Below are 26276 nucleotides of genomic sequence, written 5' to 3'. Positions count from 1 at the left end.
GTGCGCTGTTAAACAACAAACAAACGAAGCGAAATCTTTAGACAAGATCTCATTGTCAAGGCAGCATCCCTGATACTAATGATAGGGGTTGCTTCCTGAAGGTGTACGGGGCGGTCGGGTAGCCTAGTGGTTAAATCGTTCGCTCGTCACGCCGAAGACCCGGATTCGATTCCCGACATGGGTACAATGTGTGAAGCCCATTTCTGGTGTCCCCCGCCGTGATATTGCTGGAATATTGCTAAAAGCGGCGTAAAACCATACTCACTCACTCACTCCTGAAGGTGTAGGTGCCTACACATTTAATTAATACGCAGGAAGAGCCGAGTAATTTGAGACTGCCTTTGGTCGAATTAATGATGAGACAGGAACCGAATATATCTCACTACATTACACAAAGTTTGACTGTATTCTAAACTTGTTACATCGATGAGAAAAGGAAATAAAAGATTCATCCACTTTAATGCATGACGGATGAAAGAAGGCCAAAATCACACTTCCTGATTATAACACTGATACTCCTGACGTGTGTATCGGCGGTGATCTGCAATTGCTTGTCATTAATTCAAATAGGACGTGCTTGATCATTCCTTGAGACACAAAGAAGGGCATTAACATCTTGCTGGTGCTTCTGATGGGTTCTTTTCAATTTTTGATCCGAGGAAGGTAAAATACTAACATTAATCCCTTCTAGTGATCACAAGGACGATGAAACGTTTAATTTTTAGCTGTTACCTTTTTTCAATTCCCGATCGATTATTATTTTACGACACTTACTTTTGACGAGATAATATGGCGGTGATGAACAGTAATCATCTCTAAAAGGGACTTGGTCAATCTTCATTGTGTCCGCAACTGGTTGAAAGAAAGGTTGTCATTAAAATGGGTACACGACAGTAGTTGTCAGGGAAGACATTTATTAATTTTTTGTAGACCTCTGACGTTGTCAGTCTGTTGTGCTGAGAAAGCAGTTCAAAACAATTTTTCCATGTAAATTCTCAAAGATTCCCTCGCATTTGAGCAAAAATGATGTTTTTGCATTTTCTTTTCAAATAGGTGCTTTTCTAACATTGTTGTAAATTCCATGGAGCCCCTCTTGCTAGAAAGTAGTTTTTCATTGATTCTATGTCCAAAAACTCATAAGTTTCTCAGTTACTTCATGCTTGTCGTAAAAGGCGACTATGCTTGTCGCAAAAGGCGACTAACGGGATCGGGTGGTCAGGCTCGCTGACTTGGTTGATGCATTTCATCGTATCCCATTTGCGTGGATCGATGCTCATGATGTCAACCACTGGATTGTCTGGTCCAGACTCGAATATTTAGACCCCCGTCAGACAGCGGGAATATTGCTGAGTGCGGCGTTAAACAACAAACAAATATACGTTACTTAGAACCAGCCTGTCCTATGTCCATGTCAATGTCCATGTGTCCAATCAAATTCTTGACACAGATCACGTGTCAAGGAAATAGGACCACATAGTTCCAAATCATTTGATGATACAACCATTAGGTTATCATCTGTAGAATGTGAACATTTGGGATGTAATTTTGTGATCTGTGCGCTGAAATACTGTATACAAGGTGATGACTTCATTACGCTGAGCTGTCTCAAGAATGTGATCTCTCCTTTGGGTGAAAACTGTAGACAAGAATATTCAGAAAACGTCAGTTGAACTTACCAATGGAGATAAATCAGTACGGATCTGAAACTAAATGTCCTAACGTCTTTGGTACTCTTACATAAAAATAACATTTATCTGTAAATGAGAGGATGGATAATTACTTTTGCTTCTAAAACATATCAATTAATTTGTATTTGTTTGTTTCATGTGAAATAAATGCACATTGGTTTTTTTAGTTAATATTGTTATATGATAAATATTTTTCATTTGCAACATCGTTTGAATATTGAATAATGTATTTATTACTTAGGTGATAAATCTAATAGTTTGAGTCTTATTATGTTTTTGTGGTTTTGTTTAGCTTCAGTTAGACAGAATTGTCTGATAGATTGTAACCTTGTCTTCATTCATTTATTTTTACATACAGTGACATTTTGTTATTTACTTCGTTTGGTCTCCCTGGACATATATTGCCTTTTTCTCGCGTTTCTACGTAGGTCACCGCTCACACACCAAGCCTTGTTGAACGAGACACAACTCGCAGTGCAGAGTTGCGTCCCTTAGTTGTGACGGAGTCCTCCAGATCCGATTATATCCCTTCGTCTGTCAGTAGGCCTCAGACCACAATTAATTTCCTTCTTTGCTATCTACAGTGACATGACAGCCCACCATAGTTATTATCAGTCGTAGGCTGTTCTCCTGTTGCATGCTGACCAACCTGCCACTTGTCACTTAAAACGCAAAGTTACGTCCAGCATCCACCACCTTGCTTTCGCAGTAACCACTGTCAACAATGCTCACCGGAAGTTTCGAGCCGAAACACACACAGCAGCCTTCAACTTGGGGTCAAATCATGGGAAGCTGGAATCAATACCTTCACAGATTGGGGCTAACAAAAAATTGACAGCAAACTACAATGTCTTATCTTTCATTTAAGCTATCACAAGTCACTCCATAAAAATTGCCACAGGCTGAACAGCCCATTTCAACTGGGTACTATATTCTCCTATTTTCCTTCCGGTTCATGGTAAAACTTAGGGGGGATAACTGTGGTCTGAGGCCAGTACCACGCCTGTGGGTTTAACCATCTGGCAAAGTAAACATTCGGTTAACTTCGGACGTTAACTGACACGCTGGCATACGATTGAAATACTGTTCAGGGCAACGTCAAATAAAGAGTGTTTTGCGATTCTTACAGCATAAAGTGAAATGCTATTGATAATAGTTTTATGCAAAACTATTAAGACGGTGAGTGATTTTCCTATATGCCTTCAGTGAAGTCATCTTCCCGGGGCAAGGGAGTAAACTGACTTTAAAAGTCCAGTATCCACCTTTGCCGAACGAGGCTGGAATTCCTGGGCTCGATCGTAGCGCCACCAGTGACTATTACGAGTTATGTCCCTTCTATGCCTCTCCTACGGACCAATCAGATTCCACCACTCGAATCACTTGCATTTGCTCCAAACAAAATGGCGGCGCCCGGTCAAGACGATCTGATCGATAATCAAAATCTATATTGTGATAAAACGGGTCTTACATCGCAAAGCCCATCAAATCACGTGATTACCTTGATTAAAAACATGAAAACATATGGAAATTATCTGTTGACAATGAGTTGGCGGTGCACATGCTTTACAAATCATGCCATCGAACGAAATCTGCATGACAGTTTACGAACCGGATTTCGATTTCATTGCGCTATTGTGATTGGACTATGCATAGACTCGTTAGTCCAGACATAATACCAGCCTAGTTCGGCAAGGGTGGAAACTGGACTTTTATAGTCAGTTTACTCTCTTGCCTGGGGAAGATGCAATTAAGTGAGCTTGCAGCGGTAGTTGCGCAATAGAACACACACCAATTTCGATATTTCTTTATTTGAACAGTTAGATTTAGAGAACAAAAATAAATTAGAAATATTCATCTTAGAAAAGTTAAATACTCTTAATACAGACCAGAGAAGATCATTAATATCATTATATTTTTAAAGCAATTTAATTTTAGGCTTTTCGTTCATTGTGCTGTTGCTCGTGTTATTTGGTAACTCATTTGGTAACAGATACAAATAACAGCGTATTACTTTAATTACCTCCCTTTCCAGACACCTGAATCCAAAATCCATAAAGACTGACTAATCATCTATGATAAATATATAATCTCCCTGAAACTTTAAATGAATGAAACAAGGCGCGTTAATGGGAGGTTGTGAATTCTCATATGAATCATATGGATTCTGCTTCCGATCAGAAAATGTCAACTTTTTTAATACCGAGAGAGAGAGAGAGAGAGAGAGAGAGAGAGAGAGAGAGAGAGAGAGAGAGAGAGAGAGAGAGAGAGCATTTTAGGAAACAGGTTATATTTTTCAAAGGAATGCCAGGAACGAATCAGCTGTTTTCATCAGAGGTTATTATTGCGATTTGAAACCTCTGTCTGACCAGTTAGAATCGAACATTTTCGTGGTAGAATTTTATAGGGCAGGGTAACAACAAGTACCATCCTTTAACGTCTTTTGGTATGACGTCACCGGGGATCGGACCCCCGACCTTCTGCTCTCCAGGCGGAAGCTCTACCACTAGACCAGGATGGTGGTCTGATATTTAAAGCCACATGTAACGCCATGTGTATCGAAAATGCCCCCTCCTTTTTAAAAAAATAACTTGCATCTACATGATGTGAGTGGAAATTAAATTGGATGACTGAAATGCCTTTGGTGATGGACAGAATCTTTTTTTTAAATACAGGCTGCGTGATCATGTCAGGGAGATTCAGTTGCCTTGGTGGAAAGTCGCAGTGAATCTAACTTGTGTTTAGACGAGGGACGTGACCTGTATTAGTTTTCTTTCGAATGAATTTATGTTGCACTTGGGCGTCGCAAAAAAGGAGGGTAAACAGGAAGACGGATATTCAGTGATTTGGGGGAATTACGTGTCAACTGATGGGCACTGGCGCGGTTTTATTGCTCTGTTGTTTTGCAGCGCCACTTTGATCTGCTTTCTTGCAATAAACCCACATAGCTTATTTCTTAAAAGCAATTTCACCTAATCTGACACGCTAAAACATCTAAAACATTTTAACACCCCTGTCCAACCGAGAATCGATGACTACTCTAAACAAAGTGTTTGATGCTGTTTATTCGCAAGAAAAACTTCCAGGTTATTGTGTTTTGATCTTTAAGGATACAATCCGTTCATTAATCCATAGGGCGATCAAGTCGTGGCTGCGAAGAGTTGCGTCCCTTAGACATGCCAGGAACCTATGATCGTGGGTTCGAATCCCAATTCGACGTGATTACGCTACTAGGTTTGTCAGCTCCATACCGAGCTCGTGGGTTTCACCAAAGTGAGTGAGTGAGTATGGTTTTAGCAATATTCCAGCAATAGCACGGCGGGGGACACCAGAAAATGGGCTTCACACATCTAAGACCTGCATCACTTCGGGCTTTCCTCCCACATCATGTTGACACGCCGCGATATAGCTTTGATATTCTTTGGCTTTATTTACAGTAAGTGTTGTTTGTGTGAAAGATTTTGGTTTCTAGTTTCAGATTTGAAGTCCTTGCTGAAGAGGCGACTAAACTGGATAGGGACAAGTTCGATGGCACGATTGCGTGTTATTTTCCACTGTGGGCGTTGTTCATGATATCAACCACCGGTTTGTCCGGTCGAGAGGCCCCTGGTTACATGCCCCTAAATAGCTGAAATATTGCTGACGTTCAACAAACAGACGAAGACGTTACTGTGCCACAAGGCGTGACATAAACTCCAGGACAAAAGAAAGTGAACACCAAGTTTGATGGTGGCTAAAAATTAAACAAACTAGAAATGGTGAGGTATTTGATACGGGTATCATAGTTGTGTTTAGGAAATTAAGTTCAAAGTGTTTCGGCGACTGTTTTTAGCCCAGTAACCTTTTGATAACGTTTGTTATTTTGTGTCAAATTCAAATTTCACATTTCCCCGGCAGTGAAGATCAACCATTGTTGAATCTTACACTGGCACGGAATGCCATCATTTGTTTACTTTAGTCACCAATAAAGAGGTGTTTATTCATAATTATATCTTTGTAACCGACACTGATAAGAAAACACCACTTTTTAAAACAAATCAAGACAATTCCCGATCGATTTTGACAATAACGTTTTGAGTGAGGCGTTTCATGCATGCGTTCTTGTAATTATTCTTGCCATTATAAAATCGGTTTTGTTTTCGATTTTTTTAATAAATACATAAGGGTGTTCTTTTTTCAAACTCAAGCATCGTAATACAATTGCTCAATTGCAACTGACTAGTCGAACCCTTCGCACTGCGTTCTAATATTCTCATATTTCAGTGCACGACCCTATGTGAAATTAATAATAGCAGCTAAAAGCTATATGAGTTACGAAATAACATGGTCACGGGACTGTAACTGCCGTTCGGTCGTTGTGCAATCTTCTGGACACGTGTTTGTGTAGGCAGTACTTTAGATGAATGTCTTATTTGCATGTTAGTGCCAAGTGGGCTGCATATCACTGCCTGTGGTTATCTGCGAGTAGTTATATGTTGTGCATTTCGTTTGTGAAGGATCGATGCCCGATTACTGTAATTCCGAGTAAATGAGCTTATTGGCTTTACTTAAACGTACAAAAATACCCAGATGGTTCAGTGAGACTGTAAATCAGTTTGAGACTGTAGAAAACAAAGTACCAAATACGTTATTCTGGCATTCTCATAAAGGTCGGATTTTATGGAAAAAGAGTGAGTGAGTGAGTGAGTGAGTGAGTATTGTTTAGCGCCGCATTTATTCCAGCAACATCACGGCGGGGGACACCATAAAATGGGCTGAATTTAGTCACCGATATAAACATATGTAATAGTTAGTACATCTGATAATGTTACGATAGCGAACGTATACAGATCTGATAGGTTATTGGCAGACAGTTTTTATGGATCGATATGTTGGTCAAAAAGCTTATTTTAGCGGTATCAAATTGAAAATTGACAACTCATTGTAACTAATGAGAATAAAGTTTCATGAAGAAATATGTCCGTTTAAAGTGAGTGAGTGAGTGAGTATAGTTCTGCGCCGCTTTTAGCAATATTCCAGCAATATCACGGCGGGGGACACCAGAAATGGGCTTCACACTTTGTACCCATGTCGCTTTAACCACTAGGCTACCCGACAGCCCCTCCCTGTAAAGTGACCCCTCGAAAATGCGGATTCCGCTGACCTTATCACCCTCCGATTGGACATTTAACTTGGAACCGGGGACGGAGGGTAGCCCAGTGTTCGGGTTCGATTCCCAACACGGGTAGAATGTATGAACCCCTTTGTTGTGCTCCTTGCAGTGGTGATACAGGAATGTTACTAGAGCTGCGTAAAATAACACCCACTCAGTCACCGAAGGAGTCACACAGTTGAAAATTTGTTCCTTCAAAAAATTCATTTCATTTCATTTTCTCGCGTCTCTCTACTTTCAATTCCTGGCAGAATTGCATTAAACATTTCAATGTTCAATAACTCCTGCGCTCGGATGCATTCAGTTTAAATCAATCAAGCTCAGGATACTTAAGCTCTTCATCATGACCGACTAATCCAGGTCGCACAGCAGTTGTATCGCAAAGAGGCTGTTGGGAGCCCAGTAAAACAAGATCAAAGCAAGCAATCCACATCGGTAATTGTTTTGTGGAAAAAACCTTGACGATGTAATCGATTGTGAGAGAAGACATTCTTTCGCGAAACTCCAAACTATGACAACCGTACATAATGAGGTAAAAAGCAAATCATTTAAAGAACATCAATAAGATAAATCGTGTATCTTATTCTTTATGCTTCCTCCTAAGTAATGTACATGGATTAATATGAGTTTCGTTTAATGTCGTGGATCAATGCTCATGATGTCAGTCACTGGATTGTCTGATCCAGACTCGATTATTTACAGACCGCCGTCATATAGCTGGAATATTGCTGAGCGCGGCGTTAAACAACAAACAAATAAACAAATATCTTATAATGTCAATTATTTTCCCCGAAAACGTTTCTTAAAATAGAAATCAAATATTTAAGAATCGTTGGGGTAAACAACAAAAAATGGTAATTTTACAAGCACACAAATTAGGGTAAATTGTGCTTTAAAAATACGGATATTGCGTTCGGGTACGGGGAGTGCTCGAGTATTGATTTTTGTACCATTTGGTACCCATTTGGTACCCAACTGCATACCTGACCTTTTCAATTTGCATAGTTATCCGTCAATGACTCCAACGACGGATCCCGCTTTTTATGCGTTGGCTTCATCCCGTGGAAATAAAATGTTTAAATATCTACACCATTTCACAAAATATTTTGACTTCCAATTGAAAGCTTGTATTTGTTTCATAGTCCGTGATAACTCCTCGCTTAATGTTCAACCCGGCCACAGCCTCCGGTCCAATGCGTGATCATGCGAAGTATGTTCATATCATGATAAAAATACCGCAGTACATTTCACAGGATTGCGTGCATTTATTGTGAATATGGCTGTAACAGTACCGGATCTAAAGGGGGGTGTCCAGCCCCCACCCGCCGTTTTCACATCTGATGACATTTTGTATGGCATTGCCTTCCAAGATAACATGTTGATTGGTTGTACAATTAATAAAGGTTACATATGGTGTTTCCGAGTTTGTCTTACCCACCACCCCCAACCCCCAACCCCCAACCCCCAACCCCACCTAAGGTACCCATGGCCCAAGTGTAAACCACCCCTTTTTTCGATCCTGATCTGCGAGAGACTTCGTGACAGTGCACGATTTGGTTGTGAAGATAACAGACTTTATTTTCCGGCAGTGTTTTTAAATCCTATTTCTAATGTCTTACCTCACTCTTAAACGCAGGTTGTAAAACACAGTAAACTACGGTTATAACGAACACGGTTATAACGAACTAACGGATATAACGAACTAACTTTTTAGTCCCGAATATATGCTGTAGTTATGCTGTAGTTATGCTTATAACGAATTACGGATATAACGAACTAAAATTAGTAGTCCCTTTGAGTTCGTTATAACCGTAGTTTACTGTATGGCGTGCCTTACATTAATGACATTTTTCAAATTATTCTCCCGTTTCTCCAGCAATGAGTGGGTACCCGGTAGGATGAGACAATGATGTGAATGCAAACATTTTAACCCCTGAGGCAGCTTGGATTGTATACTCCCAAGGGAGCTGAGAAAGAACGACGTAACGGTAACTCGCGCTTTGAACATGTTCCTTGTCCCGCGCAAAAAAAAAGAGGATAAATAATATAATTATTGTAAATGTTCTGTGCTCGTCTTCTATCTATTGTGGTATAACTGGTATGCTTTGAGACCCCGTAGGCACTCTCCCCACAGCACCCCACTCACACGCTGTTCTTAGGTACAGGTCTATTTCTCTGAGTGGACAGGGGCATCGTCTTCACTGTCGAAAGGAGCTTTCGGTTCACTGACTCCAGTGACATTTGCATACACGTGTTTATCAGAGTCTGGTTGATTCTGATTGGCTGGGTCGTCGCCAATCGTCTTTTCGTTTACTGACGTACTTGGGGGTGTAACGTTGATTCCTATTCTCGAAGCGTTTCTTCTATGATTGCGTCCTGACAATAACGGTTCTTTTTCGTCCACTTTATCTGTTTCCTCTTGATATGCAGGTGGACGGTCTTCTATATCTCGGTTAAACTGGCCTGCTCTGGACTGCTGCATCGCTTGTTGGTTGTTCTCTGAGCTGTTCCGCACGCCGTAGCCGAAGTAAATTGCGAAACCTGAAAGAATGGAGCGAGTAAGTTAGGTTTAACGTCGATTTTAATAGTATTTCAGTAAAGCAGGCCTGGGACGTATACCCCTTTCGTGAGTGAGTGAGGGGGTGAGGGAGTATGGTTATACGAGCTAAGGACACCAGAACTGGGCTTCACGCATTGTACCCATTTGGAAATCGAAATCCAACGAACGAACGCTTTAACCACTAGGGTACCCCAACGACCACCCTTTTTTGTGAAACCCACGTGCACTGTGCTGGCAAACCAAGAAACAGAAGTACTAGAGATTTCAGCCATGCTGGCGGCCATCTTGGATTTTCTACCACCAGGGAGCGCTGCAACTATATTTGAATTATATACAGCTATGCTGCAACTCATTTCGCATGCATTACTATGGATATGTGTATAAAGGGATCAGATAAGTATGATATATTGAGTATATATTGATTTCATTAGAGATTTCAGCCATGTCGGCGGCCATCTTGGATTTTCTACCACCAGGGGGCGCTGCTGAGGTGGATCCATATCCAAAAATGTTCGGAATGGTTCAATGTATGAGTGTGCCAAGTTTGGTGCTTTTAACGCTAAGTGCACAATTTTAGCCTTACCCGCCTCACTATACGGCCAATCTGGTGTTCGAATCTATGAGGTGAGGTGAAATGGGGTTTAACGTCGCGTCCAAGATTATTGCACTTATATCGCGACGTGCATGTACGTGTGTGTGTTTGTGTGGCTGCTTGTACTAGTCCGGACTGATGCCGATTTATAGTGCTAGCACACTGAGATACCATGCAGCAGTTTAACATGAATACCCCACTCAGACACAGTATACTGACTCCGAGCCGACCAGTCCTTGTTTTAGCCCCTTAATGCCGAGCGCCAGACAGGGTAACAACAAGTACCATCTTTTAACGTCTTTTGGTATGACGCGGCTGGGGATCGAGCCCCGAAAATGTGAGCTCATCCTGCCCCGTCACAAACACATGCAAAGGCATGTCAAACCTAGGACACTGATAACTCCAGCGATTCTTCAGCAAAAATCACTCTTCACCGATGAGGGTTGGGAACATTGGGGACTCTTGTATTCTCAGCATCCCATGCTTGCGAGTAAGGCCGTAACAAATAATGTCATTCCAGTTATTATCCTTGGTCTCGCAGCATGACGCGGCCGGGGATCGAACCCCGGACCTTCCGCTCTCCGGGCGGACGCTCTACCACTAGACCACGGAGGCGGTCCCGGAAATTGTAATTTAAAATGATTCGATGACAAAAATGCCACCATCCCCTCTTCCCTCCCTCTATCAAGTTGTCATGTTAGAGTCAACAATCTTCTAAAAACAGTATTCAAAACGCTGGGTTTGTCTGGTTAATGCCAAAGTTGTCAAAACAGACCAAAATATCTCAAATACAAGTTCCTTGAATGTCGATTATAATTACCGCTGATCATACACAGTTCGATTGACCATGGATGTCATTATGACAATTGACATCGATCCTTGTTCACCGACATGTTTATGTGATCACGACTTCGCTTGCATGAAATGTCACAAGTCATGAATCTAACCTTTATCTCTGCTAGTGTGGCACTACTGGAATAATGACAGAACGAGTCGAGTTGTGTGTTGGGGAAGATGGTTGGGGAAGATGGTTGGGGAAGATGGATGGGGAAGATGGATGGGGAGGCAACGGTGTAGTGGATGTTTGTCCAGCACAGATAGAAATATTCCTTATTCTTTAAAAATATTCGGTGTCTAACTAGACATAGTAGCTTAGGGGCCAACAATTTGATATCCTGGGATTTTATCGGGATAATAATTGTCCCAAAAAAATTCTTGAAAAAATAATTATTCTTCATATTTGTTTTTATCACATTTATTCATCTGATGATGGAGTAAGTGGGTGGAGCTGTGTCTTCAGCATAGATAGAAATATTCCTTATTCTTTAAACATATTCGGTGTCTAACTAGACAGGGTTGCTTAGGTTCCGACAATTTGATATCCTGGAATTTTATCGGGATAATAATTGTCCCCGAAAATTCTTGAAAAAAAGAATTATTTTTCATATTTATTTATATCACATTTATTCACCTGATGAAGGAGTAAGTATATACTCCGAAATGTTGTGTTCCTCAAAATAAAGAGAATGACATCTATAAAATTCTATTTCTTATGTGTATCATTTTTTTATGCCTTTCAAAGACTAATATTTCCTATTGTTGGCAAAAGACATTGATACATGCAATGTGTCGTTTAGAAAAAAATATTTTGACTTTTACTTAAAAATCATCTGATCTCAATACAAAATCCCAGCTCTACCACATACATCAATCTCTGGAAAATATGGAAACTGCTAAAAACTATGAGGATTCAAATACTTTATCATTTAACTTAAGCATTTATCCATGACATAAGCTTATGACATAAAAACATGTATGTCATACCCCAATGACATAAGTATGCAAATTAGATATGCAAATTAGATAACCGGAAGAGCGAGCGGTTTGATTTGAAACTATATATTATAAGTAAAGTTACACCAGAGATATAATTAGATTACACAGAATCGTTGTTGTTACCGTTATTAAAGTTTCAATTATTCTGCAAAAGTCTGTTCAAGTATTTTGTTTAAAATAATCCGAGGAACTTTTTTTCTCAGCGAATTGTTTATTTTGGTTTACATGGCTATGGAAAACATGTATCGCTACGCACGATCTATACGTAAGATTTCGACAAGTTGCTGATGTTAATGTTTAATGCAATTATTCCTTAATTTGGAAGCAAAAATGTGAAAATGATAAATAGAATTCATCACTCGTGTTTTTTAATATGGGAAATATCAACCTCGTCCCGTTAATCGGTATTAATACCGATTAACTAAGACTCGGTTGATATTTCCCATATTAAAAAACACTCGTGATGAATTCTCTATGTATACGACGGAAGCTTGTTAATCCGGACGGTATCGAACTTAGTAACGTCGTCCGAAATAACAATTTTCCGGATAAACGAATCATTGGTGTGCATAGTAATATGTTGTTGTTGATGTTTGATCAGGTGTACAACATTCAACCCTAAGGCCAACATGTTTTAAAAAGATATGCGGAAGACATTCCCAAATTTGACGCATCAGTGACAAAAATGACGTCCCTATTTTGACATGTACCATACGTTCCCGTATTGTAGTTTTTCAGGTGAACAATTGATTTGCCTTTGCATGTGTTTGTGACGAGTGTCGCCGGTGGTTCAGGATACGCTCACCTTTTCGCGAACACCTGGTATCATCACTATTTGATAGTCATTCAAAAAGCGTCAAAATGTCAAAGCCAGAGACTGTTCAGTCTCCAAGATATTCCATAGGGCGCAAGGGCTGGAGAGCGGGGGAAATTATATGAATAAATGACTAAAAATCAGTGATGACACCTAGTGTTCGCGAAAACAGAACATATGAAAGTAACATCGTATTGGTCTTTTGTGTGGCACAAAGATTAAATCATTCACAATAAACCTTGCTCGTTAACAATAATGACATACCGATATCACAAATGTACTCCCATCTTCTCTTGACAATGTCATCTTTTACCAGAAACACTACTGGCCTATGTTTTTTACGACAATGATTATTGTTATTAGTATTAATATTATTAATGTAACCACCAGGAACCAACAATCAAACAAACCTTTGAATAAACAATGAGTACTATGACACTGATATATTACTGACTCATTACTTAGTATCTAACTATAACGTCATGGTTTGCATATAAACAGTAGGTAGGATGAGGAATGTTATATATAGAGGATTCATCACGAGTGTTTTTTAATATGGGAAATATCAACCGAGTCTTAGTTAATCGGTATTTGCCGAGCCTTTGGCGAGGCAAATACCGATTAACGGGACGAGGTTGATATTTCCCATATTAAAAAACACGAGTGATGATGTCTATTTATCATTTTCACATTTTTGCTTCCAAATTAAGGAATAATTGCATTAAACATTAACATCAGCAACTTGTCGAAATCTTACGTATAGATCGTGCGTAGCGATACATGTTTTCCATAGCCATGTAAACCAAAATAAACAATTCGCTGAGAAAAAAAGTTCCTCGGATTATTTTAAACAAAATACTTGAACAGACTTTTGCAGAATAATTGAAACTTTAATAACGGTAACAACAACGATTCTGTGTAATCTAATTATATCTCTGGTGTAACTTCACTTATAATATATAGTTTCAAATCAAACCGCTCGCTCTTCCGGTTATCTAATTTGCATATCTAATTTGCATACTTATGTCATTGGGGTATGACATACATGTTTTTATGTCATAAGCTTATGTCATGGATAAATGCTTAAGTTAAATGATAAATCATGCATTCTATCAAATTAATCACGAACCATTCGTTAACTCCTGTCTCTAAATAACAGTTTGAACAAGATCATAATTATCCGTTTTTCAGTTGAGTTTCATCTGATAAAAAAAATCATTTCCATTTTTCAAAATATATTGATCCTAGCGTGGAAATATCTGACGCTAAACTCGTCAATACCAACATGTCTGTTCTTGAGTGAGTGAGTGAGTGAGTGAGTGAGTGAGTTGGGTTTAACGCCGCTTTTAACAGTATTCAAGTTATATCGCGGCGTGTCAGCTTGATGTTGGAGGAAAGCCCGAAGTGATGCAGGTCTCAGATGTTTACCACTTCGGTGAAACCCACGCGCTCGGGTATGGTGCTGACAAACAAAGAAACATAATCGGGGCGAACCGGGATTCGAACCCACAATCATAGGTTTCTGGCCTGCCCAAGGGACGCAACTCTGCACAGCGAATCGCGGCGCGTTAGACGACTTGGCCACCCGTGCCCCTGTCTGTTCATGAAATATACATAGTAACATCATAAAAGTTATGCAACAGTACGACATTCAATAACCAGTCTATATACAAAGGAATTACTGTGCAACGCGAAACACAAATATTGGGTTTCGGACAGGGAACAAGAGAATGGTGAACGAGTTTGTAACGAGCCATCTTCCCGAGGCAAGGGAATTATACCGTCAACTGCCTCGGGAAGATCCACAAACGTGCGAAGTCATTACTGGCGGCGTACGCCAATGAATACGATTTGGAACGAGACACGTTGGAAATTATGAACACTTTTATTAAATGATAGAAGAATCAACGTTGATGTTTTTTCCGGTCAACAAAACCAAGCCATTACTCTGACCCCGTCTTGTAAACATCCACGTATAGTGGGCAGGTTCAACTAACTTAATAATATTCAGACAGTTATAGACAGTTCGACAAAACACAACACACTGCTCGAAGGGTCTTTTCTTTTATCAAGTGGTGTTGAATCCTTTGGATTGAATTAACTGCCTTACACTGGATTGTGTTAGGTAGAAACTACCAGATCAATTGATTGTGACTAGTGTTACAATGTTCCCTTGTGCCAGTGGGATAAATGTGTTCCAACACACATTTCAATGCCAATGTGTATTATACGACGGGGTATCAACAAGTTTTGCGCCTAGCACTGATTTGAGTGATCCATTCATAAAATGTCCGCAGCTATTTTGCCCTTTGCGCCAAATGGAATCTATTTTGGCAGAAAATCTAGGCAGGTTATTGTATATTCATTGAACTAAAATATTGTCGTGAGCTTAATTATTTTTTAACATTGTCCCCTTGTAGTTCAATAGAACTTTTCTCCAGGTGAGCTATCCCTGTTTTGTAGAAGGTCAAATCTTGGTCACAACCAGTCTTCCGCAGCAGCACCACATTCTTGGTCCTCGTTAAATCTCTGACCAAGAAAGTGGGTTTTTTTCAAATTTGAAAACAGGGGCTAGATATGTATAAAGTGGATGGGCTAGAAGCTGGTATATCTTCTCGAGACAAGGGAGTTAACTGACTGCAAAAGTCCAGTTTCCACCCTTGCCAAACTGAGTTGGTATTTCTGGGCCCGATCGTAGCGCCAACAGTGGCTAATACGAGTTATGTCCCTTCTATGTCCCTACTTTTGACCAATCAGATACCACCTCCCATATCACTTGCATTTGCTTCAAATAAAATGGCGTCGCCCAGTGTAGACGATCTGATCGATAATCAAGATCTATTTTGTAACCAAAAAGAGTCTTACTTCGCGAAGTCCATCAAATCACGTGAAACCTGAAAAACTTTGGAAAATATCTGTTGACGCTGTGTTGTCGGTACCCATGCTTTGCAAACTCTGCAATCGGGCGAAATATGCACGGCATTTTACGAACCGGATGCTGATTTCATTACGCGATTTTGATTGGACTATGCACAGACTCGTTGATCCAGCCATACCAAGAGCAACCATACACAAGTAAATGAACAGTATGCCATCAGGGTGACGTGCATGTATTGTCCAACATGGTGGACACACCAGGGCCCACTTGCACAAAGCGATCTTTGTACCACGACTATTGTGAGCCTATGTTAAAGTATGGACTGTTTGCTTTGTGCAAGTGGGCCCTGATATTGATCTTAGCGAATATAATTTTAGACATTTCGTCATTACACCGCCACTGTCATTTCATCAGTTCCCTTATTTTTGGTCGGATGTACATATTGCAAAATTCGCACGATTTCATTGCATGATCATATCAGAAAAAAACCATATTGACAGACATACGCAAAAGGTCATTTCGACATGGTCTGCCCACGGCAATTGTTTTTTTTCTCTAAAAAACAACTTCGTATCTCAAAGTGGAATAATGGTGTTTGCATTATATAATTATCTCTCATAACCTTTATAACACAGGCGACAATCCAGCCCGAAGCAGCACATTTTGAAAATGAAGCCAATCGTGAACCCCCAAGTGCTGCACAGATAAAAGCGAATCGACCGGGATCGGAATCACCAAGAATACAAATTATATTTAATAGGGGTTTGTTTGTAGCCTGGTACATCAGTCTGCTTGTTTCAGACCAGGACTGCAGTCAGTTCCACTTGTCTATAATATTACGTTTTGTAATGTACTCTACACTACTGTAGATTTTGGTTGTTCGTCTGTCAGGAAGCAACCCCTATCATTAATATCAGGGATGCTGCCTTGACAATGAGATCTTGTCTAAAGATTTCGTTTCGTTTGTTTGTTGCTTAACGCCGCACTCAGCAATATTCCAGCTATATGAAGGGGGTCTGTGAATAATTGAGTCTGAACCAGACAATCCAGTGATTGACATCATGAGCATCGATCCACGCAATTGGGATACGATGTCATACATCAACCATGCCAGCGAGCCTGACCACCCGATCCCGTTAGTCGCCTCTTACGACAATCATAGTTGCTTAAGACCTATTCTACCCCGGATCTTCACGGGCCAGCTGTCGGTTGAGAACATGAGCATTGATTCACGTGGCTGCTTGTACTAGTTCGGACTGATGCCGATATACAGTGCTAGCCCACGGAGATACCATGCTGCAGGTTAACATGACTACCCCACTCAGACACAGTATACTGACACCGAGCCGACCAGTCCTTGATTTAGCCCCTTAATACCGAGCGCCAGACAGGTTAACAACAAGTACCATCTTTTAACATCTTTTTGTATGACGCAGCCGGGGCTTTCCGGACGGACGCTCTACCACTAGACCACGGAGGCGGTCCGATAAGTGAAGGGCGGAGTGGGTGTTAGATTCCATTAGGCGTAAAGAGAAAAATAACGTTGAAAATTATATCAGCTCATCGCTAAAAATCAGTGATGACACCAGGTGTTCGCCTGCAAGGTATGCATATCCTGTCTTACCAGTAGCACCCACCACGCTAACAATTTGCAAAAGAAAATAACTGCAAAACGCCCTCCTGAAAATATTAGTTGTATTGCGGCCTATCTTATTAGCTTAATTTGGAAAGAAATACGTTAGCCCAAAGTGATGCTGATCGTAGACGTTTATCACTTTTGTAAACCCCTATAGAAGAGTATGTTGCTGACAAACCAAGGATCATAATCGGAGCAAACCTGGGATTCGAACCTAGCACCAGCGGATCCTGCACTCTGCACAGCGAACTGAGGCGATGTATTCTACTTCAAATCCTTTACCTTAGTCGGTCTCCCAGACCCAAGAGAATAATGCAAAGAAAGGAGTCCAGCTCAAGTCTAGAATGATTTGGCAAGTCTAGATTGCCTCAGCTCAAGGTCTGAAACTAAGGATTGTTCTGGATTCTATAGTTTGGATTTTATTTTTTTCATTATGTGAATATATATAAATATATATATAATAAATTTAAATAAGATAACGTTATTTATTGGACTAAATGTCAATTTACAATGACTTATATGTTGGTACGCTTGCGTGCATTCTACTACAGTGTTTATGTTGTGTGAGCAATGTGACAGTCATTTAATAGCAAGGGTGATTACTTCAATGGACGATAACACTACTGTTACTTTTCCTGGCACTAATTAAAGAGCTAAACTGCCATTCCCTGTTCGTGTATATACGTTAGTGTTTATTTACTGACTGAAACTAGAAGTCAGTGACATTTAGACGTTATAGTTCGAAAAGGCGTAGAGCTTGACGTCATTCGATAGGTATGTACATTTATAGTGAGATTTGGGACCGTGGGTTTCCTTGACACGTGAAGTCACAAAGCGGAACCCAAAACACGTGGTAGGTCCACACACGCGCACGCTCATACACGCGCACTCACGTTTACCTCCTGGATCCCTTGGCCTCGAATAGATACTGTATGCCCGGAGAGCGGAAGGTCCGGAGATCGATCCCCAGCCGCGTCGTTCTAAATGACTTTCAAGGTGGTACTTGACTGGCTTTCGGCATTAAGGGGATAAGAGCACGGGATTAGTATACTGTGTCTGTACGTTGCAATATGAGTGAAACAGCAATCTAGCTGAAGTATAATTCTAGCTGTGCCTGAATGTGATATCTATGTTAAACTGTAAACTTGTCCATCAACCAGGGCATTATATGTAATATGTGGCTTTAAATATCAGACCGCCATCCTGGTCTAGTGGTAGAGCTTCCGCCTGGAGAGCAGAAGGTCGGGGGTTCGATCCACGGTGACGTCATACCAAAAGACGTTAAAGGATGGTACTTGTTGTTACCCTGCCTGATGCTCGGCATAAAGGGGCAACACTAGGGACTAAGGAGTCAGAATTAGTATTCCACAATATAAATTCTACCATGAAAATGTTCGATTCTAACTGGTCAGACAGAGGTTTCAAATCGCAATAATAACCTCTGATGAAAACAGCGGATTCGTTTCTGGCATTCTTTTGAAAAATATAACCTGTTCCCAAAATGCGCTCTCTCTCTCTCTCTCTCTCTCTCTCTCTCTCTCTCTCTCTCTCTATTAATGACAGACGGACATTAATAACCGCTAGGGTTATGAATTTAATGGTCAGCATAAACAATCTAAATGTATGAAGCGTTCGTAAAATATAATCATCCATCAGTTATTCTTGGTTGCGGGTTCGGTGCCAGCAAACCAAGGAACGTCAACAAGACGAGGATAGGATTAAAACAGAGGATCAGCGGATGCTGGCACCATTAAAAAACGCTTAAGGCACACACGCCCCCACCCCTCCGGCGTAAGGTTGCCGATGCACTACTTCGGGTGGGACATTATCACAAACCAGATTTTGTGATTATTATAATGAGCGCCTCAGGCGGGTAATTAAAACTAGTTACGTGCAGGTTACTATCGTATGACACATCACGATAAATGACAATTCAAACTGTTTTCGTTTCCCCTGCTGTCATATTAGACGCACTATATGCAGTGGGACTGGACGTAACACGGTACACAGTGATTTAATAAAGCACCCCTGCTCTATTGCATTCGTCACCACTCGCCCCTTTCCGTAACCTGCAAGGAGACTCGTCTCCCTATCGATGAATGTTATGTGCGAAAATACGACAAACCAATCAGAATGCGCGTATGAATCCCTCAGAAATAATTTTTGAATTTACATATGTATTGCATCTAAAAATATACCAAAGGCACAGTTAAATGTGTTTAATCATACTGTATAATTCCGCATGTCCATATGTGCCTTAAATTGCATCTGAAATATATATAATATATGGGGAAATATATGTGAACCATAACGCGACGAGTTAACAATTATTTCAGGTATGCCCGTTTGCGCAAAGACGGAATCCGGTCGCAAAAATGGCCATGAGAGGGGCACGAATGCTGTTGATGCCCCATTGATGCAGGTTACGGAATAAGCCGACTGGACTCGATTTTGAATTCGTGAAGCACATTTGGTACTGCCTCACATACAAACTAAATAAATACCTCGGACCAGAGACCATATACCATATACGGACGGACAGACACAGACAGACAGATAGACAGACAGACAAACATGCATATCTTGATTTATGTATATTTGGATTTATATATCCAGTACGATTCCTAAGCTACGGAAGCCTTTTAGGGCCATTTGTTTTTTTAATTTTTTTCGATACTATCTTGAAATTTCAAGATACTAGGTTGAAATTTCAAGAAACTAAGTTGAAATATAAAGATACTATCTTGAAATTTTCAGTTAGTATCTAATTTTTTTTTTTAAACAAATGGCCCTAAAAGGCTTCCATACTAAGCTGAGCCTGGTCACGAAAAGAATTTGCTTTAGCAGTACATTTCATTTACTGAAATCGATGTTCAACAAATACGAAAAATACATTCTTAGACCCAGAGAACAATTTATTGTTCTTGATAACAGATTTATTGAATAAAACAGCCCACTGTATAAAACAAGTAACCCACTGATAGGGAGAATGTACAAAACAATACATTTTGAGAACAAGAAACATCCACAATCCTCCATGAAAGTGGAGACCCATCAGTAACAGCCATATCATTAAACCTGATGTGTGAACTGGAGTCTGGAACACACCAGCGACTGTGCTCCAAGACCTGGTAAAAACGTCCAGTCAGTGAGTTGGGTTTTACCCAACTTGTAGCAAATACCAGAAATATCAAAGGGGATTCAATCAGTGTTGTCCTGTAAGCACAGCACTCAGCATTATGACAGGGGTCTGTAAATGATCAAGTCAGTCACACAAGCCAGTGATCGATATCATGAGCATCGATCCACGCAATTGAGATATGATAACATGCAAGTCAACGAGCCTGACTATCCGATCCAATTTTTTTTATAATAATAATAATAATAATATGAAAAATTAATTTTTTTAAATTATAATAGGCCATTTATATTGCGCATATTTCCAAACCACTCAGGGGCATGCTCAAAGTGCTATTATTACCCCGGTCACTGGTCACTGAATCAGTATGCACTCGAGAATGATTGTCAACTTACCACCAGCATAAGTTGTGGAGGATGAATATTCTTACCCTGCACTCATTGTACACAGGTGTTATATGGAGACAGCTCTCTGTGCAATTAAGGATATTGACTGATTTCAGCAGTATGCAGTTTGAGTTAGGGACCTTCCATTTAGTATTTGTTTGGGAGGAGTGGGGCTGGATTTTTTGTAAGAGACAAACTATTCTTTTTTTCGCTGGAAGGAGAAGCCGAACAGTGGGTTTTTTTCATGCATGGAATAAATGTTAGTTCCAAACTTCCCATATGTGGACTGTCTTTACTTCATAATGACTTTGGTTCCAAATATGCATGGAATGTGTTCCAAACTTTCCATATATGGAGTGTACTTTCTCAAAAATGAATTTGGATATTTCCATATATGGATTCCCTGGAACTGCTTTCTTTTGTAATGGGTTTGATTGCATTCATTCATTCATTCATTCATTCATTCATTCATTTATTTGGAGGGGTGGCATCTGTTTGGATTTTGTAGGTAACGCAATATAATTAACCTGGCACAATATAATACTTTAAACTATTATCACAACTATGGTTACAAAGATTATATACATCCACACTACAAAATATTTTTTTTCAAATTAACCACTAAGTCTATTGATGCCAATGGTGAATACACACATACATGTAATTGATTTAAAATAAAGATAACTTATACAATATTTTACAAAGGTACAAGTATTCATCTTACCCACCAGATTGAATACACAGCATGTTCTGCCCTTTAAGACCTCTCTGACCCAGAAACAGCTTCATCTCTCACACTGCACACATGTCATCACAGGCCTCAGTAGAGCTGATGTTAATGGAACAGTGACAGATCACAATGGCTGGTGAGTATGACCAGTTGTGCACCAGAAAGATCAACCTTTTAGATGTGGTCTGGTTAGTGTAAGTCATCTCTACTATTGTATTGTTCTCACTGTCAACCATAATAATAATACTAATAATAAATGACTGTACCAGGATCACCAAAACACTCTTTGATGCATTTTTTAATTTTAATTTTAATTTTAATAATAATAATAAAATAAAAAAACTAAAAAAAACTTAGATCATGCATTACACCATGCACAATGCATGCTTGAAGTGCACAACCACAGCAATTAATCCTGAAAGGCATCAGGAACATATGAGTTTTTCAGACAAGATTGGGTGAGTGAAAGCTTGGAGACTGTCTCAACTGTATATTTTGGAAAATTATTCCACTGTGTGGTGGCAGCGAAAGAGGAGATCTTGTTGGAGTGCATCTGCTAAGCAGGACACACAAATATTGTGGAGCATCACCGGATACACAAGACAGAGAATTTTGTAGCTTATCCTGATGAAGTGGAAGCCAATGTACAGTTGTGAAGGACGGGGATGATGGGATGATGCTTGCTGCAGCATGACACAATCCTAGCGTTTGTGTTTTGAACCATCAAAAGGCAAACGTGGCCACTAGCCCATATCAAAGCCTAGTTCCAACCATGCCACATCACGGCCACTTTTCTTGGCTCAACCCTGGCACCACATCGTGTAGATCAGGAGTTGTGCCCCTTGTAATGAAAACCTGATATCCAATCAGATCGCTGTTCTTATCTCGTATAGCTTCACAAAGATGGTGCCTACCATAGGCGACGACCTAGTCGAACGAATAATTTCGCGATTTCATCCCTGACACACAAAAAATAGGAAATCGTTGGGGGGTTTAAAAGATGAAAAAGACATGTCAACAAATACAGGCAGTGGTAACTCACTTTCATACAAAGGTGTACCAGTCGTGGATGTTGATTTCATGAAACGTTCTCTGATTGGACAATCAATATGTGAGATAGTCCAATCATATTTAGCACAGGAATGTGGGCTTGATGTGGCAAGGGTGGAACCAAGACTGATAAAAAGGCCAGTGGATGCTCTTGCCGCGGGAAGATGGATTTGAATATGCTGCAGCTATTTAATAATGGATGTTGGGGCACCAGTCAGAACAGTATTGCAGTAATCCATCCTTGATATGACGGGGGACGGGGGAGAACAAGGAGGATGGTACTGATGTTACCAATATTCCTTAATTTGGAAGGAACAATCTTTTGCAATGTGAAGTCTTTGAAAGGCATTTAGAACTGATACACATAACGAAGAGAATTGATGGATGTCAACTTCTTTATTATGATAAAGAAATTGACATCCATAAATTCTCTTCCTTTTGCAATGTGGTTGACACGTCTGTCCATTGAGACCTCTGTCCATGGAGACCTCTGTGAATGGAGACCTCTGTGTCTAATACAACAACTCAACCCTTTACAGAAGACGATACGCCATAATCAGAGAATTTCCAATTTGTGGAGCTGAAGTCTTGTGTTTCAGTTGTAACAGAATAAAAACATCACCAATTCACTGGACAAGGATTATATGCAAGCATTGTAAAACAATAATGATAGTTCAGCCCTGTCTGTCAATCTCAGACACAGCTTGTTTTATAATAGTTTGGGACATGCTTGCAGTTGGCAACGTCCAGTTTCATATTCATGAGAAGGGATTTGCATCAGATATACGGTTTCTTGAGATCCAATGTCATATTGTACGTATTTTTGGTGTATTTATTTTTCTAATACGTACAAAAAACATGCATTGTATATGTGGATGACAAAATGTGGTATCATGTTGTATAACACACATGCCTCACATTCTGTAACCATGGAAACACATAGTTAGGACAAATGTACATCACACACATAATAGTATCACATTTTGTGTAACACACCGGCCTAACATTCTGTACAAATAGTTACAACTAATGTGAATCACACACATACTGGTATCACACATGCTGACACACATGCCTCAACAATATTGTATAACGTGTGGCCTCACACACATTCATCGAACAGTGTGATCCACATACTCTATAACATGTTGCAACACTTTGCATAACACACATTCTTCACACACATTGTAACACTTTGCGTAACACACATTCATCACACACATTGCAACACTTTGCCAATCTCATTAAAATCTGATCTTCGTTCTGGCTACCGCTAAACAAAGATCTGAGGACATCCCATTAGGTGTCATGTCAGAACGACCTTTCATCCAACCAATCAGAGCGTCGCTTACCTGATCATGAAAGTGACAGTCGGAATGTGGTTTCTAAACACAGGGTATTCCGAACAATAGTTACGGGTTTAACAACTGAATCCATACAATCTAGACCATCTATCAGCCATTCCAGAGTGTTCTTTAGTTCAGGTTTCAATTTTTTAATCTAGAATTTGCCAAAATATGTTTCGAGGCGTAGTCGCGAATTTGAAATAAGTGCCGTAAAGCACGAGAAAGCTGCCTTCTGATTGGCTAATGTCGACTTCTTGTCAGTCGTTTCGTTGGTCGATCAAAGTTCGTGCAAGGTACGTCCGATGTGACCTGTAATAGGGTGTCCTCAGATCTTTGTTTAGCGGTAGCGAGAACTAAGATCTGATTTTAATGAGATTGAACACTTTGCATAACACAAATTCGCCACATGCATTATGTAATACATTATTTAACACAGTCATCACATGCATTATGTAACACGTGATTTAACACATTCATCACATGCGTTATGTAACACATTATTTAACAAGTTCACTAGATGCGTTATGTAACACATCATGTAACACATTCACTTGCATTGTGTAACACATTATCTAACACATTCATCACATGTGTTATGTAACACATTATTTAACACATTCACAACATGCATTAAGTAACACATTATTTAACACATTCACCACAGGGGTATGTAACATATTTACAACAGGCGTTATGTAACACATTATTTAACACATTCATCCATGCGTTGTGTGACACATTATTTAACACATTCATCCCATGCGTTATGTAACACATTACTTAACACATTCACCAAATGTGCAATGTAACACATTATTAAACACATTCACTAAATGTGTTATGTAACACATTTTATCATCACACCACTGTATAACACACATGGTGAGACATATTGAACAAAACAAACATAAAATACTTCAGTTTCAGGTCATAAAAATAAGTTAGATATATATGTACCGGTATATAAGATATGGTTAGTTGGGGGACAAACAATAAACATATAGTTTAATGCAAGTTTTGATGAGGTCGCACAACTAGTGCTGAATGTTAAATATCTGAGGGTAACGAGTTATTGGATGGATCAGTCCAGCCACCAGAAAACAAGAATTCTATTTTTGTGGCTCATCACCCCACTTCTCCCTCTTTGTGGAGCAAATGCAGTATTTTGTATTACGTCCCGGATTCTTCATCACTATACAGCTGTTCATGAGGACGCTGTATCAATGATACATCCTCATCATCATCATCTTTCAGGAGTTCTAACTTTGAGGCAGGAAGGTTGTTGTGCTCGGGGTTAAGGGAACCGCTGCTCTGCCAGATGCCGTAGGTGAAGTAAATGGAAAATCCTGGTGAGGGAAAGGTCAAGGTCAGTGCAAAGGTCAAGATGAGTGCAGGTAGAAATAGGCGTGTGATGTTACGCTGCTGAGAGTAATCACTAAAGGGGATCCACAAGAATCAGTATGTATCCATTTCGGGGATGTAACACAAATGGTTTAATAATGAGTGAGTTGGATTTGACACCATTTTTAACAGCATTCCAGTTATACCGCGGCATGTCAGCTTAATATGGGAGGAAAGCCCAAAGTGATGGAGATTTCGGAAGGTTACCACACAAGCACGGGAATGGTGCTGACAAACCTACAAGAATAATTGGGGAGAACCGGGATTCAAACCCACAATCACAGGTTTCTGGTGTGCCCATGGGATGCAACTTTGCACAGCAAATTGCATAGATGACTTGGCCACCCGTGCCCCTGTTAAACTATGAGGCTTCTCAAGTGTAAAGAATTGTGCGATCAGCATATTTGTGAATGAAGCAAATGCATTTAATGCTTTAACCCCTCTTTTTAAATGTAAAACAAAGCCACTTTGACACAGCTGGAGATAAAAGAGGTGGTTGTATTGGGAAAAGCAAAGCAAATGGAAATGCCATGGTTGGAGAAAGTGTCATCTTTTTTTGTTTTCTGTTGCATATAGATAGTTACTTAGCCTAAAGTCTACAACACAAGAATAAAAAAATATTCTGTTTTCTGGATGATCAGTGATCAATTACCAGAGTCAACTCCATCACAGCAGGGTTATGAAAAAATCTGGCATGTTTGTTTGTTAGTTTGTTGTTTAACGCCGCACTCAGCAATATTCTAGCTATATGATGGCAGTCTATACATAATCAAGTCTGGACTAGACAATCCAGTGATGGACATCATGATCATTGATCCATGCAATTGGGATCAATGACATGCATCAACCAAGTCAGTGAGCCTGACCACCCGATCCCGTTAGCCACCTCTTATGACAAGCATAGTTGCCCTTTACGGCAAGCATGGGATGCTGAAGACCCGAATCTAGCATGTACCTTTGCTGGACAGAGTCAGTGCCACAGACTAGTACCCAGTGTCTGTGTGGGAACTATCCACAACCTGACACCAGTACAACTTAGTTTGTTTGTTTGTTTGTTTGTTGTTTAACGCC

General features: G+C 40.0%; 1 protein-coding gene across 3 annotated transcripts in view; it reads right to left on the bottom strand.

Moving 5' to 3' along the window:
• Positions 1-8615: 8615 nt before the first annotated feature.
• Positions 8616-26276, bottom strand: part of LOC124139073 (high affinity cationic amino acid transporter 1-like) — a 62737-nt gene continuing 45076 nt past the window's right edge. For 2 of the 3 annotated variants that reach the window (XM_048394172.1, XM_048394171.1), the window contains exon 14: positions 8616-9378. In XM_048394172.1, coding sequence (XP_048250129.1) covers positions 9005-9378 — 374 coding nt within the window. In that variant the 3' untranslated portion in view covers positions 8616-9004. Of the gene's footprint in view, positions 9379-23865; positions 25151-26276 lie in introns of those variants that run through there. The other variant, XM_048394173.1, reaches the window with a different exon arrangement.

This window comes from Haliotis rufescens, unplaced genomic scaffold (genome assembly GCF_023055435.1).
Source record: "Haliotis rufescens isolate VD_foot unplaced genomic scaffold, xgHalRufe1.0.p SCAF_13, whole genome shotgun sequence".
NCBI lineage: Eukaryota > Metazoa > Mollusca > Gastropoda > Lepetellida > Haliotidae > Haliotis > Haliotis rufescens.
The sequence above is the reverse complement of the archived record's forward strand: the minus strand, read 5'-3'. Positions and strand labels throughout refer to the sequence as shown.